This window comes from Pelophylax lessonae (genome assembly GCF_965119305.1).
Source record: "Pelophylax lessonae genome assembly, chromosome: 3".
Classification (NCBI taxonomy): Eukaryota; Metazoa; Chordata; class Amphibia; order Anura; family Ranidae; genus Pelophylax; species Pelophylax lessonae.
In genome coordinates this window covers 250,368,627-250,384,709 of record NC_138770.1, presented here as the reverse complement: position 1 = coordinate 250,384,709, position 16,083 = coordinate 250,368,627, and the positions used below count along the sequence as shown (strand labels likewise).

At 39.5% G+C, this 16,083-nt stretch overlaps 1 protein-coding gene across 1 annotated transcript in view; it reads left to right on the top strand.

Moving 5' to 3' along the window:
- The window catches only part of IFT80 (intraflagellar transport 80), a 337,369-nt gene that overhangs the window by 297,117 nt on the left and 24,169 nt on the right, over positions 1-16,083 (top strand). The window contains exons 17-19 of the mRNA XM_082249425.1: positions 5,626-5,715; positions 5,803-5,975; positions 9,604-9,727. Coding sequence (XP_082105551.1) covers positions 5,626-5,715; positions 5,803-5,975; positions 9,604-9,727 — 387 coding nt within the window. The remainder of the gene's footprint in view (positions 1-5,625; positions 5,716-5,802; positions 5,976-9,603; positions 9,728-16,083) is intronic.

The following is a 16,083-nucleotide window of genomic DNA, read 5'->3' as shown; positions in this document are numbered from 1 at the left end:
CATTGTGGTACTGCTTGAGGACATCCCTGTTAGGTCATGGATAAAAAAATGGCTGTGTTTGTCAAGGAAGGAAAGAGAAAACAGGATTTTTTTTGTTACTCACCGTAATATTCCTTCCTCTGAGTTTATTGATGGGCACAGCACCTACCCCTCTATGGTGTTTTCTCCTTTGACACTGCTTGTGACTGGCTGAAGGCCTATAGCAGAGAGAGGGTTTTGTGCCCAGAGAGGACTGCCCATAGGAGGTGCCACATTTTTTTCTAGAAAACTTTATTAAGTGGTGCAAATACAAAAAATCAACAAATCATCAATTAATCATCAATGCCGTTGAACTGGACAATGTGGCCGCCGTCACCGTCGTTTAATAACCATAACATTATTATTTTTCCTCCCCACGTACTGTACAAAATATTCCCCCTATTGAATATTTTCCTTTTTTTTCCCCCTCCCCCTTCTGTCTAAATGAATTGGAATCCTTCCTCTGGGCTCTCATGATCTCAGCGATTCAACATTCAGCCCTGATTGGCTTTATGTAACGCCCTTTCACTGGTATCACATCTTTTCCTCTACAAATGCTATTCTTCCACAGTTAACAGAACAAATTTTATATTATACCTATTCGACTTCACTAAGCGTCAGGTTTCTATGCTAGAATTTTTCATTTAGTTTTAAATTAAGTATGGTCACTATGATTCACTGTCTATACCACTAGATGGCCCCAATATGGTAATACCGATAGCCATGACAAATCATGTCTAATTAAGATGCCGGCTATTTAAACAATCAACACATCACGCCATCACGTTCTGAAGAAGCGTGCGTGAGCACGCGAAACGCGTCAACATCAGACGCCAGCACTCTACCGGCCCTGTGGGAGGTCATCTGTCTCTGTGTGACCCAATGAGACACGGCTACGTAGGACGCTACGGAAGTTGCAGAGACACCGTTCCGGTTCCGGAATCACGGACCTCCTAACACCGCTCTCCACGAGAGGACACGGGATGGGTGAAGAAACCTAAGAGCACTCTGCAGGACGCACAAGATCTCATCATACGGAGGGGACTCTTCACACCGCCTGCTGTGAGTATGACCGGACACGGGATCCAGGACTCTATTCCGGACTGACGGGAGACTATGAGGAGGAGCTACGGGTAAGACCCATTTCACTTTCCCATTCCTGGACAGTTACCAAGCCAACTTTGCTGGGTGGACTATCGATCCATAACCCCCTCATATCCCACAGAGTACGACCCGGGTCATAACCTACCTCACCAAGCAGGACAGGCGGTGCATCCCCCACAGAGAGGAACTTCACCCCAACTCGGGAATTTTCTCCTCCCCTCCCCCCTCTGGAACTTCATCCCATCCTCCCCCTCTCAATTACTTCCCCATAAGGCTCTAAATATGCCGTGCCATTACTTGCATAACGGTCTTTAGCAACCTTTCAGTGTCAAGAGTGAATTTCCATCTCCACCTTGTTGGTCACAATAGGATCGGGCTAGATGGTCAAAGGGACTTTGCGAACTCTCATAGAGGGGCCATTTAGTGCATCCTTTATTTCCCCCTATCTGACATCTACCCACTGGACATGATGAAACACAGTGTATCTTTCATACTCAGTCACTGACTGCCTACAGTTGCACACACAGCTCATAGCCTAGATCTGTCTCCACTTCGTGACTGAGCACAGTGCTAACACAGACCCATTTCACATATTTTGAGACTGCATTCTAGGCTTACATAGGCATCTTAGCTCCCAGGGATTGAGGAATTGATTTATAGTTCTTTATGCACATATCACTCCTCTCCCACCGAGTTGATGCAGACAGGTTCCCTGCTTCAGGTGGAGTGCTGGTTTAGGGTGGTGCTGTCACACAGCATTTTACCACCCACACTGATCCAAGGGGTCGGCTTCACACTACATGTGTCACTCATTGGATGTGTAGTTTTTAATTGATCATTTGTTGATTTTTTGTATTTGCACCACTTAATAAAGTATTTTTTTGCACACATTACCCAATGAGCCCGGTTAATGCAACCTTTCTGAGAGGGTCTTTCCCCTCTCATTTTTCTTGGTTTTCTAATTATGTGCCTGGTTGCCTGTGGTTCCCGGTTCCATATACCGCTAGGGTACTCTGTACTTCAACGTTTATGACCTTATCCGGTCAGTGGATCCCACCCACTTCACAGGTTTTACCCCCTTATTGTATCCAAATTTTTTTCTGCCTAGTGTCCTACTCCTGTAGGGGTGGTTTTAAAACACTGTTTGTTTGGTTATGGATAAAGAAGAGGTATCAATGAACTCAGAGAAAAAGATTTTACGGCGAGTAACAAAAAAAATCTTTTTTCTTTCTTTTAACTTCAGTGAATTCCATTAAAGTGAAATGGTTGTTTCATTTGCTGTGTGTGAGAGGAGGGTAATCCTAAATCAATCACAGAGATTTTATAGTACATTGAGAGATCTCAAACACAGTTCTTTGTGCTCTCCTTGTTGCTTATTTGTTAGCCACTACTCTACTTGTTTATGCCTAGATATGACTGCCCTAATACATTTTCTTAGACAAAGTGAAGAATTATTTGCATTCTTATGCAGTATGTTAGAGAAAGTGAGCTGGGTTATAATAAACCCCATGATTAAATATTCTTTCTTTATATAGGTTATTTTGCTGTTTTTTAAAATCCAAATATGGTAGTTCATAAAGTAAGCTTGTCTTGTGATAGATGAAGTGATGGTGAAGTTTTAGGGGCAGAGAAAACCAAGTAAGTTCTATTGTTGTGGGAAAGTAAGAATAAGCAATATTGGTTGTCGTGGAGGAAGTGGATTATATAGAAGAGTAAAGCTACCTATATCTAGAAGGTGGCATTTGTTTATTAGGGCCCTTTTTCTGCTCAATCAGGGAAGTGCCTCGTGTCCACACGTAGTCTCAGAAATTTCTAGCTGGCAGAATTCATATGAACCCCTGAAGACTGGAAGGGTAAAAAAAAACACCTTTACCAGTTAAGCCCTGCCTTCATAACTAGCTTTGACCCCCTCCCGTAACCTATCATTTGACTGTTCTAGCACACAAATGAACATTTGTTACATTTATATTCCATTCAAATTTTTATGGCCAGTGTGAAAATATGAAAGAAAATGGAACCCTGCCTGGAAGATTATTTATATATTAAGTTACACTGCTGCTGTACTTTTGACGTGAACTCAACATAAATCTTATATCTGTGAAATGACAGCGCTGTGAAAAACGTGCTCCTATATCTAGCAATCCTAGTGCATAATCTAAATAAATATTTGAAAAAATATCACATATCCTAAATCAATAGAAAGTGCTAACGTGCTGTAGGTCTAAAAACCAAACTATCCAAAAATTGTAATGTTTCACTCACAATAAAGTGCTGCATACACATAAGTAACAAAACCAACAAACATTCAAATCCTAAAGTATTTCATATATAATAACATATAACCCAAAATACTGGTCTTGTGCCACTGTGTGAGATATAATCACTTACAAAACATGTAATTAAAAGTCCCAACAAAAATTTCAAACTGATTCCATCAAGGGTAACTCCACTTTTGTAGGGGGAAAAAAAATAAAATAAAGAAAAAATAATATAGCGTATACAATTTATCTGGGTCTCATAAAAAACAGGAACAAGGAGGAGGAAATGTGCATAAAAAACTCAACCCCAGTAAGATGGGAGACTTGACTCAAAAACCTCTTCTTAAAAATGGGATTTTAAAGACTGTGAATATCTCAGAAGGGGAGTGTCCCGATATAAGAGAGAAAACTCGGCACAGCATAAAACCTTTTTAAAACATTCCAAATTTATTAAAAATGTGCACTCACATATATGTGTCTTCCGCTGACATAGGTATTCAGGTATAGAAATCACAAGCGGGCTCACTCTTACAACACCATAGCCGCAAGCAGAGACCCTGCCTAGCATGGTGACGACACCTCCAGGGGCGGGTACTGGAGGTCTTGTCACCACCCTAGGCTGGGTCTCTGCCGAGTTTTCTCTCTTATATCAGGACATTCCCTGAGATATTTGGTGATTCTGGCAAAGGATTGCATACCAAGAAGTTCTGCAGATGATTGCTACCTTAAAGGGAATACACATCTTTGCTGCTTTATAACATTACCAGCAAATGCATTTGGTGACTGATTTCGGACATAATTGGTGGTGGATATCTCACAAGGTGTGGTGGAAGCAACTTGTATAAGAAGATAGGAGCACCTTAAAAACAGCATGTTTTTTTGGATTGAACTTTACGTTGCACACCGGAATTGATGAAATCAATTTGAAATTTATTTGGGACTTTTTTTTTTAATGACATGTTTAGTCAGTGAGTCTATCTCACACAGTGGTACAAGAGCACTTTTTTGGGTTATTTGTGTGTTTTTTTTTTTTTTTTTTTTACTTATGTATATGCAGCCCTTTTCAGTGAAACAATACACCTATTGGATTGTTTGGTTACGTTAGCACTTTCTCCTGATTTATTATATTTAAAAATTTTACAAATGTTTATTTAGACTTTGCACTAGGAGCATGTTTTTCACAGTGCTGTCATTTCCCAGTGTGAAAATATATCATCGACTGGTATGGTAAGCTGGGACTTGCCTTTCTACACCCTTTTATCTCCTTTCTGTCCCTTCTCCCTCATTTAATTTCACTTTTTTTTCTTCACATTGTAGCCCTGTACTAATTTAGCCTAATTTGGCCCTGAAGCCATCACCCCATCCCCAGTTTGTAGCAATATGGAGGTTGTTGCTGGGCTCTCTCAACAACTGCCAAGCACTAGGTTCTTAATTAAGTTACTTTAATGATTATCCAGCGTTGCCTGTACATTAAAAACAACACCTCAATGGTTATTAAAAAAGCTAAAAATATAGTCCCCAGCATCTTTGAAAAAAATCCAGCAAGGCTCCAATGCAACATTTTCAAGCTCAGAGTATCAAGGCTTCACCCGCCACTCTGAACTTTTTAGGTGAATTCTACAGAGTTTGGCCACCAGTCTCTGCAGTATTTAGAATCTGCCCACAGCTGGAGGAAGAATGGGGTGACGAGGACCCGTGACGTCACCAGGCCAAAGAAACCTGGAAAATAGGATTGGGATTCTGGTGAGCTTGGAGTTGGGCTTTAACCTCAAATTTCCATATTATTTAAACCACTAACTCTCTTTGGTATGTTTACTGAAATAATGCAGCTGTTTATTAATATATCAATATAATAAACACATTATATAAACACATTATAGATAAGAGGAAATAAATGTGCCACACATGCTTTGAAACCTATGTCTTACTTTTTAGTTATTTTATAAATAATAGTCTTTAGCAATAAAAAGCATAAGAAAATATAAATGAAATACCTACCTAGCCTTTACGACATTCTGGTTTGATGAGTGATCACATTAGTCAATCATTTAGGACCTAGGCAATAACTGAATAGATTTTTAAGGAGTGTAATTGCCCCCTATATTGTGATAAGTAATTTTATGGCTTGTAAGCACATTGTCTGGTGCATCTATAGGGCCCATGCATAGAATTGTAATAATCTGCATAACCTATGTGTTTGTGTATTATGTGCTTACTAATCTTACACATCTTCCAATATACATAGGAGCAGACCATGTGGGCTTGTCTAGCAGCTTTGGCTATTGCAAACAAGGAGATGTCCACAGCTGAGGTTGCATACGCAGCAATTGGTGAAGTAAGGAAGTATACATAATTACTCCTTAAATACCAGTATTATCTTGATCTGTTAGTGTTCTGCAATCTTTTATTTTTTTTTTTGCAGATTGACAAAGTTCAGTACATAAATTCAATTAACGATCTACCATCAAAAGAGTCTAGATTGGCTCACATCCAGCTCTTCAGTGGGAATTTTCAAGATGCTGAGGCCATTATCCTGCAGGCTGGTCTGATTTACCAAGCCATCCAGCTCAACATTGACTCCTACAACTGGGAGAGGTAAAAAACAAAGAGAGACTACGTGCATAGCACACTTGTGTAGTTCACTGGACATGATTCAGGGCTTAACTGTTACAAGGACATTTAAAAAAAGGAAAGAACCTCATTTTAATAGTGCATTATTTAAAGTATCTCAATGTATGAATATGTTTGCATATTCTCTTGGTATTCAGCTAATATTCATTTTAAAGACAAATCTGTAAAAATGTAAGAAATGACCTGAAGAAACTAAAGTCACAGTTTATAATAGAATGTTCTTCTGCTTGTAGACTCCCCCCCCTCCCCCTGTAAAGGCATGCTAGGGAATTTTTATATACTTATATTTTTTTGCCCCTGTCATTACTGGGGCTTATTCAGTCTTCAAACTGCCAGGACCAGGAGGAGGAATCACCAAGACAGCTCTTCATCACTTTTGCCAGACACAGGGGGGCACATGTAGGATGTACTTGCTCCCCTAACTTGATGATGTGGACAGTGCTATGTTGTCATTTACAGCATCAGAGGAGGTGAAGCTAACCATGGTCAACCATGGGTGTCATTAAGGTGGACGGTTATTGGTGGCAACAATGCTAAAAATTCTCCTCCTCGATGTGCACGGTGCAACCGCTTTGTAGTCCTTGCAGCCACGGTACAGAGTAGGGTCACAGTGCTACAGTATATTCTCTGCAGGTTATTCAGTGTTGTCGACCTGCTGGATGAAGGAGAGTTAACTGTCAGGATCACCAGGTATTTAGTAGTGGAATTACACATTAAAATTAACTTGCACAATTTCTATTGTTTAAGATGCAGTTTTTTGGGATTTTTTTTTGACAAATTACTGTTTATTCAGGCAATTTTAAAAAGTAGTTCACAGATGCACAATATACAATGCCGAAATACATTGTAAAAATATGAAGGCAATTAAAGAATAATGCACATGTATGAATTAACAGGAGAGAGTTAGACACCATACACAAATGCTACCTGTACATCTGAACAGGCTAATGTTAGGTCTCAAGAACAGCTGGGGGAGGCCTTTAAAAGAAACATTTATAACAGAGCACAAGAGAACATAACAATTTCAACTACAAGGAAAGAAGATGGAACTGTGGGATAATCCCATATAAAACCTGAAAGGGCCAGACATGTTCAGTTCTAGGTAGCAGGAAGTAGGGGTTTTGACATTTGCTCTATCTTTAACATTTGGAGAAGTGCCCAACGACATGCCCATGACATAAAGCAGGAGGAGGTATTAAGGAGGTCCTGAAAGTTTGTAGTATTGCTGTACACCCTTTAAAAAGTCCAGGTCATGCGGACTGTTTTGGGGTTCGCCACCAGCATCTCCACTGCCATTATATGATGCATTTTTTTTGCAGGTTTTTATTGTTTAGGTATAGTTGTACTTGACCCCTTTTCTCTAAAATCCTAGCTCCTGGTAAAATAACTGAAAGTGGGGGAGGGAGGAGGAGTCTTCTCATACAGTGTTACGTGTGGATATGAGCAACTCACTATGTAATTGCATCTAAACTGAAATAAAACTTGCAGCTGTTAGCAAAACTGCAACTCCTTATGGGGAACCTAAGGTTCTGGTAGGCTCATGTGGAAGAATTGCATAAATGTTGGGCATTTATGGGACCAGACCTCCACAGCATGTCATAGCTATCCCATGATGGAATAGGAGCTTCCACTGTTCTACATTGTGTAAATTTTGTGTAATATAATGGAGATTGGTTTGCATATCAACATCATTATCAGTGGACATAAAGAAGGTAAATGTTTTAACTGCCTATATTTAGTGATTTCAAAAGCTTATTTTAAAACAATATTCTATTCCATTAACTTTGTCAATAGATAAGGTTTCAAAAAGTCTATAGTTCTTAAAGCATTTCAAGCCAAAGATTTTTTTTTTTTTTAAAGTTGGGAATAGTTTAAACGCCTATTTGTTTTTTTGCTATCTGTATCCCACTGAAGAGATTTAGAGATTTCCTACATTTTCTGTTATGTAGAAATGGCAAAAAGTGCAAGGAAATCTCTCCAAAAAAGGGAAATCCCTGAAAGACAGTAGACGCCCTTGCATTAACTCACAGTGGCAATGGTCACCAAGACCAAGGGTAAATCTCTCCAGTGGGGGCACAGATAGCAATATAAAACTTGACAGGGGTTCTAACCACTCACAGCTCATTAAAATTAAAAAAAGTTTTACTGGTAGGTTTAGATACAATGAAGAAGTGACCCCAGAGACCTCTGTCTGTTTTATGAGGTGTTTTTGTGTATGTTGATTTGATTTTGTGACATCATTGTACTAAATATAGACATAAAAAAGAGCACGGTTATTTGTTATGTTTTAGTTCATTGGATAGATAGAAACATAGGCAGCCTGTGGGCCCCAAAGGCTATTTATCTGGACTTGGTCACATACTGACCTTCTTTTTCTTCTTGTAGCATGCATGCCTATCTTCCCTCATAAACTATGAAAATATATTCGCTATCCTAGTTGTTGACATTTGTAGAGAAATTATGATTAATTTTTTTACTAATTTTACAAAGAAACAATGCTCAGCAGCCCGGTAAACAATTAACTTGAAAAATTTATAGCTGACATATAAAATTACTGAGCTTCTTCTATTGTCATTAGGAACAAATGTTTCCTGACAGCTAGATAGGACTTTTTGACAATATCTGCACTGCTTTGTGCTAAGCCCAGGTGCTTTTAATGGGACTATAAACAACTCGATTTTCACTTAAAAATACTCTTTAACCATTGTATCATTTGGATATATACTCCTATTCATTTGTTTAAAATCATTTTAACACACATTTCTAGTTATGAAATTGTTTATTCTAGAATGGTTTTTGGCCTCTTATACTCCTCCAGATCCCTTTAAAGGCAAGTTTGGTGTTTTTTTTATTCATTTTTCACCAACGCCCTTTTATTAGCCTTTGCAATGCCATCACAGAGGTTTTCTCAATATTTAAGCTATCAGAACCAGGAGGCAGAATCTACCTCACTTCTGTCATACACATAGCACGGCCAGCGTGAGAAGCATTAAGAAGAAGGGTCATGAGTAGTGCCAGTGCTGATAACCTTTCCTTCTCAAATGATATGGTGCTGCAGCACCGAGCTGGGTGACAATGCTGCCGGAAATTCACTGCAGACTGCTCAGTGTTGTCCCCCTGCTGAAGGAAGAGGAATTAACCAGTCAGGTCCACCATTTATTATTGGAGTTTTGCATGAAAATAAACGGAGCACAATTTGTCTACATTGTTTATAATATATGAGCAGCTTTTTATCGATTAGGTATAGTTGAACTTTAATGCTTTCTCTTCCCAGAAATCCTAACTCCGCATTGCATAACTGAAAGGAGGGGGGAAGTTTCTCTTAAAATGTTACATGTAGTTATTATGAGCCTGTGCCAAGCTATAAATACTGTTTACCATTGTATCATCGTTTCGATATATACTTTTTTTTTTTATATTTCAGTGTAAATTTACCTGGGCAATCAGATATAGTATTTATTTGTTTGAAATCATTTTAACACATTTCTGGTAATTCAACTTTTTATACTGTTTAAAATATTTAGGGTTTTTTTTTTTTTAAGATATATATCCTAACAAGAAGATATGACATCATGTTTCCAATTTAATTTAGGGCTCTGGAGCTAGCAGTGAAACACAAAACACATGTCGATACTGTGTTGGCTTATCGGCAGAAATATCTGGAGGAGTTTGGTAGAAAAGAAACCAACAAGAGGTTTCTGCAATACACAGAAGGCGTAAGTAGATTTGACAGATAATATTTTTTTATTAGTTATTTGTAGAGCAGCAACATCATACACAGAGCTTTATGTATTGTTCATTAACATCAGTCCTTACCCTCAGGCAGCTTACAATCTAAGGTACCTTTATCACATATTTGGGCCTATTTAGGCAGGAGCCAATTAACCTACCAGGATATCTTCGGAGTGTGGGAAGAAACCAGGGTACCCAGAGGAAACCTACATAAGCACAGGGAGAACATACAAACTCCACACAGGTAGTGTCCTGATTTGGATTCAATCCGAGGACCCTAGAGCTGCAAGGCAGGCTAACCACTAAGGTACTGAAAGATTAAGGCCGGCCATAGATGACGCCATTTTCTTTCCTGCAACCCATGCACTTGATTCCCTCCTATGAAGCTATTGTGTTCTCCTGGTGGGGGGGGGGGGGGAGCCGTCCCTGCCTAGAGAACACACTCTAATTATTGCTAGCGGCCATAGCCACTTACAATAAATGCATGAAAAATCCAACAGGCTGGTTGTACCCAAGTTGAACGCTCTATCAACTTGGGTGCAATCAGCCTGCCAATACATGGTTCAAATCTCGGCCAGTATGTGCTGAACCACCCGAGATTTAAATCACCCATGGTTGGCTTAACACACTGCCCTATAAAATGAGATCTCTGTGCAGTAAGCATTGCTACCACCGCCTACACGTGAGACAATGATGTTTATCTGGAGAAGACAGTGGACGCAGATAACCAAGCAGAATCCAAAATAATTCACAGCTACCCTAAAGATTCTGAAGCAATTACTTGACATGTTTGGAGCTCTGTTAAATAATGTGAGACTAATCATCACATCACAACTACCGATTTTTGAAGGTAGTAAGCTACATTGAGGAAAACTGGTACTGAGTTAAAGTGACACCAAACATTTTGAATGGGCTAAAATCTCACTACACCAAAAGCAGTGCATGCACTACTTTTGGAAACTCAGTGCAACCGCATCCCATGCTACTTCTGTACCATGTGAACCACTGCCGGCAAATGCACTGCAATTGTAAATTTTTTCTCTCTTGAGAAGGGCAGATTAAGGGGGATATGATAAACAAGGATAAATATATAAGTCCATATAGTGAACTTGGTGATGAGTTATTCACATGAAGGTCAGCACAGAGGACAAGGGGGCATTTTTTACGTCTAGAGGAAAAGAGATTTATTCTCCAAATAAAGAAAGGTTTCTTCACAGTAAGAGCTTTGAAAATATGGAATAGACTCCTTTAACCACTTGCCGACCGCCGTCCGACTATATACGGTGGCGGTCAGCCCCTCCCAGGCAAAGTGACGTACCGGTACGTCACTAGCCTGGGAGCGAATAGGGGGCGAGCGATGTCGGACGGTCACTCGCGATCGTCGGTTAGAGAGGGAGAAAGGCAGGCGGCTAATGTAAACAAAGCCGCCTGTCACTCTCCCCTGTGTAAAAGCACAGATCACTCGGTCCTGCTATGTAGGACCATTGATCTGTGCTGTTACACCACTAGCCACATCCAATGACCGTAAGAAACACGCCCCTAGGGACACACTTAACCCCTCCCTCTCCAATAAAGTTAACCCCTTCCCTCCCAGTGTAATTTTTATAGTAACAGTGCAAATGTATAGCACTGATTACTGTGGTAATGTCACTGGTACCCCCAAAAGTGTCAAAAATGTCAGTCAAGGGTCCGATCTGTCCGCCGCAATGTCGGAGTACCGCAAAAAAAAACGCAGATCACCGCCATTACGTGTTAAAAAAAAAACAACAAAAATGACAAAAATCTTTCCCTTAGTTAGTAAACGCAATAACTTTTGCGTAAACCAATCAAAATACGCTTATTGTGATTTTTTTTTTACCAAACATAGGTAGCAGAAAACAAATTGGCCAAAAATTTAAAAAAAATTTGATTTTTACATTTTTTGGGGGGGAATTTCATATAAAAAATGTGAAAAATATTGTTATTTTTGCAAAATTGTCGCTTTTTTTTGTTTAAAGCGCATGATCAAAAAATCGCACAGGTGATCAAATACCACCAAAAGGAAGCTCTGTTTGTGGGGAAAAAAAGGCCGTCAAAATGGTTTGGGTACAGCGTCGCAAGACCGCGCAATTGTTCGTCGAAAGTCACGCAGTGCCGAATCGCAAAATACCCCCTGGTCAGGAAGGGGGTAAAATCTTCCGGGGCTTAAGTGGTTAAAATGCCTCTTATTAACCCCAAATAAAGTTCAGCTGTTCTAGTAGGTCTTTTTTGACATTTTCTTAGTCGCATCCTGCAGCAAAAGTTATGGTCTGTAGAGAGCTTCCAAAGCATCAGAGGGATCTCATTGTTAAAAGGTATCGGTCAGGAGAAGGGTACAAAAGAATTTCCAAGGCATTAGATATACCATGAAGCACAGTGAAGACAGTCATTATCAGCAAAATATGGCACAACAGTGACATTACCAAGAACTGGACGTCCCTCCAAAATTGATGAAAAGACAAGAAAACTGGTCAGGGAGGCTGCCAAGAGGCCTACAGCAACTCTAAAGGAGCTGCAGGATTATCTGGAAAGTACTGGCTGTGTGGTACATGTGACAACAATCTCCCTATTCTTTATATGTCTGAGCTTTGGGGTAGAGTGGCAAGATGGGAAGCCTTTTCTTACGAAGAAAAACATCCAACCCAACTAAATTATGCAAAAACACATCTGAAGTCTCCTAAAAGCATGTGGGAAAATGTGTTATGGTCTGATGAAACCAAGGTTGAACTTTTTTACCATAATTCCAAAAGATATGTTTGGCGCAAAAACAATACTGCACATCACCAAAAGGACACCATACCCACAGCGAAGCATGGTGATGGCAGCATCATGCTTTGGATCTGTTTTTCTTCAGCTGGAACAGGGGCCTAGTCAGGTAGAGGGAATAATGAACAGTTCCAAATACCAGTCAATATTGGCACAAAACCTTCAGGCTTCTGCTAGAAAGCTGAACATGAAGAGGAACTTCATCTTTCAGCATGACAATTACACAAAGCATACATCCAAATCAACAAAGGAATGGCTTCAAAAAATGAAAGCGGGGAGGCGGCTAGTTTAATAAAAAATTACAAAGGGCACCTTCATCCCAAATTGAGTTAGGAATGATCTATCATACTTATTGACATATGGCAGTGAGCAGAAGAACCCGTTATGGGGATGAAAGACGCTAGATCACCCAACAAGCTACGGGGACAAATAGCATACACTGCACAGACATCAAAAAATTAAAGAGAAAAGTAGGGCCATGGGGGATTTTAATGGTGCCATAGAGCTAAATATACACACAACTCATAAAGAGATTACAGTGGAACCTTGGTTTACAAGTACCTTTGTTTACGAGCGTTTTAAAAGACGAGCAACATTTTTTTTAAAAAACTGTCTTGGTATACGAGCACTGTCTTGATATATGAGCAGTTTTATACAGTACTCTAAAAGCATGCCATCCCCTCTGTAACTGCACTCTCTCACATACCATTATGTGTCCCAGTGCTTGTACAGTGTATAAACATGCCGATTTATATTGTTTCAGAGTGTCCCTGCACTTACTGTATGTATGTGTCTCCTCGTTTCTCCGCCTCTCTCTCACCTCGGCTCTGTGCTCTACCCGGCGGGAGGGGCCGATCACTCCTTCTGACGTCATCTGAGGAGGAGGGGAGGAGGAAGCAGAGGGCTGCAGTGAAGTGAGTGAACAGCCAGACAAGCACTAATACAGTATAATCGGCATCTGTTATGTACAGCACAAACACAGGGACACATAATGTTTAACAAAGGAGATGGCATACTTATACTGTACAGTAATGTACTACTTTATATATAACAGCATATCTTTATATTACTATAAATGCTTGTGGAACGAATCATCTGAGTTTCAATGCTTTCCTATGGGAAAACTTGCTTTGATATACGAGTGTTTTGGATTACAAGCAAGCTGCTGGAACGAATTATACTCGTAAACCAAGGTTCCACTGTATATAAAATTTAACAACTTTATTCATAAAGACAAAAAGCTTTTAAAATCTTGTCAAAAATAACAAGAGTATACATGAAATATTCACAAACAAAACCATAATAATATTATTGTATGAATGGAACATGGACTGATATACAGTAAAATATTGTAAATAGTAGAATCAGTACATCCCTACTGCTGAGTAGCAGGGTGGTCCATGTCCAACTGAACACTTGACATGTTTCGCGGTTATTGAGCCGCTTCTTCAGAAGCTTAATATATAAGGAGTAAGCTGAAACAGTAAACAACAGCGTCAAAAGGTTAAATACATCACAGAAGCACAAAGTGACAACACAGTCAGAAAAACTGCCAGAAACGCCGAACCAACACCGTGCCACCTCCACCAGTGATGTTGTTAAAGAGGGAATAAAGAAGCCGCATCAAAAGCCCCCTAGGCGGGTGTGGTGTGGCCAGAGAGAGAGCCGCCAAACCAGTGTACATATATATTATAGTAAGGGTATAAAAAGGGAAAAAGAGCACAAACACATATACATATATATATATATATATAGAGACTTAAATCCCACCTATGTTGCTGAAAGCACATTGGTTATGTTTGTAAATTAAGGGGCAGAAAATTACTGGTATTCATGCTAAAAAAGCAAAGTCCACTTTTAATGTTTCATGACCGGAATCAAGGATCCTAAAGTGAAGCAATTCAAATTAATTGTATAAGGTAAAAATGATGAGTGAAAAATAATAAATATATAGGCAGACATATCCATATCATACTAGATATATCCATACCTGAGGAGAAGGGGCTCTTGAATTGATCATGTTCAAAAAAGTGGACAGAGAACTTCCAAGCGGTCAGAATGCAGTCCCCACAAAAGTAGTAAGAACTTATATAGTTAACGAAAGGTATATATTGTATTATTGAAGGATTAAATATATTACTGCAAAAATATATATCGTAGTACTTAGCTTTTAATAAGAGTGATATCCTTGTTAAATGACATAAGGCACTGCAAAAAGCAAAAGGAGCGTGAAAAATGCTGTTAAATGTTGCCAATTAGAGTGTTCAAGAGGGTTCAACAGCATATAAGCAGTAAAATAGAAAAACAGCAGAGACAGCTTGTTGTATAATATACCTGGTGGGAAGACTTGCATCTCACTGACCGTCGGTGTAGAACAGCTGATAAGCGGCGTCTCTAATAAGCGCACACAATTCGGTCATTGGCCAATCACGGAAAGGCGGCTGGTGCGACCAAACCCCCTGTCAAAATGCGCATGCGCGAAAATTCACACATGCGCACTGAGCGTGAGCGGCTAGTGCGGAGTAATAAAACTCCATAGCCGGACGGACTAGGGGAGGCGGCGAGAGGAGGGGCGGGTAGACGTCCCAGATTCCGTCGCCACCCCTCCTGACAGGGTACACATGCCTGTAAGGGCAAAGGACAGCCACAAGACTCCCCCTGGTGGACAAAGGAGGACAGTAGGGGAAATAGCGTAACGGCAGTAATTCCAGAAATGGTGGATTTAACCTGTGTTGTCACTGTGCATAATGTGAATCATATAAATCGAAATAAAAATTGTAATTTTGACATTCATTATACAATGTAAAGCAAAAACAAAGTAAAAAGGGAGGATGGAAACTAAATAAAGAAGGGGAATAAAGATAAAAAAAATATATAAAGCAAAAACAAGGAACAATACAAATTATTTGTATAATTAAATAAACAAACATTTTGAATTATAATTAGGGTGAAAAAAACACCTATAATTCTGCATCACAGGTCGCGTCCCGGCATGTCACCATAATAAAAAACCAAAAAATGGAGATCCATAAGAGTCACCTAATCAACGTGGACATACAAAGGAGGACATATAAAGAAACTATCATGTTTCCATAATAGATTATAAGAAATATTTATAAGTGAGCATTTAATTAATAGTAGAAAAATAGTGCAGCGCAATCCTAGTGGTAAAATTATAAAATCATGCAGAGTCCCAGTGTTAATAGGTGTCCATATAAACAGATAAAAGTCTCCAGTGTAAAGTGGTCCTAGGGCAATTCCATAAGGTGCTTGTCTCCACGAGTGCTCATGCAATCCCACCACCTGTTCACACTGCCGCTCACCTTAACAAAGAGACCCTACAGGGTCAACCAGCATTTCATCTCAAAATCAAAGCATCCTCACACTTTCTTCCTTAAGCGTAGTAAATGATTACACCTCCGATGCACTGTCAGCTCCTCAAACAATGTTACCAATATGTGTAGGAGACAAGAAAAAACGATCTAATGCTCTCTGTATGCAATCAAGCACTCTTTAATCCATATAAGAAAACAACACATTTTTGAAGAAAATAACA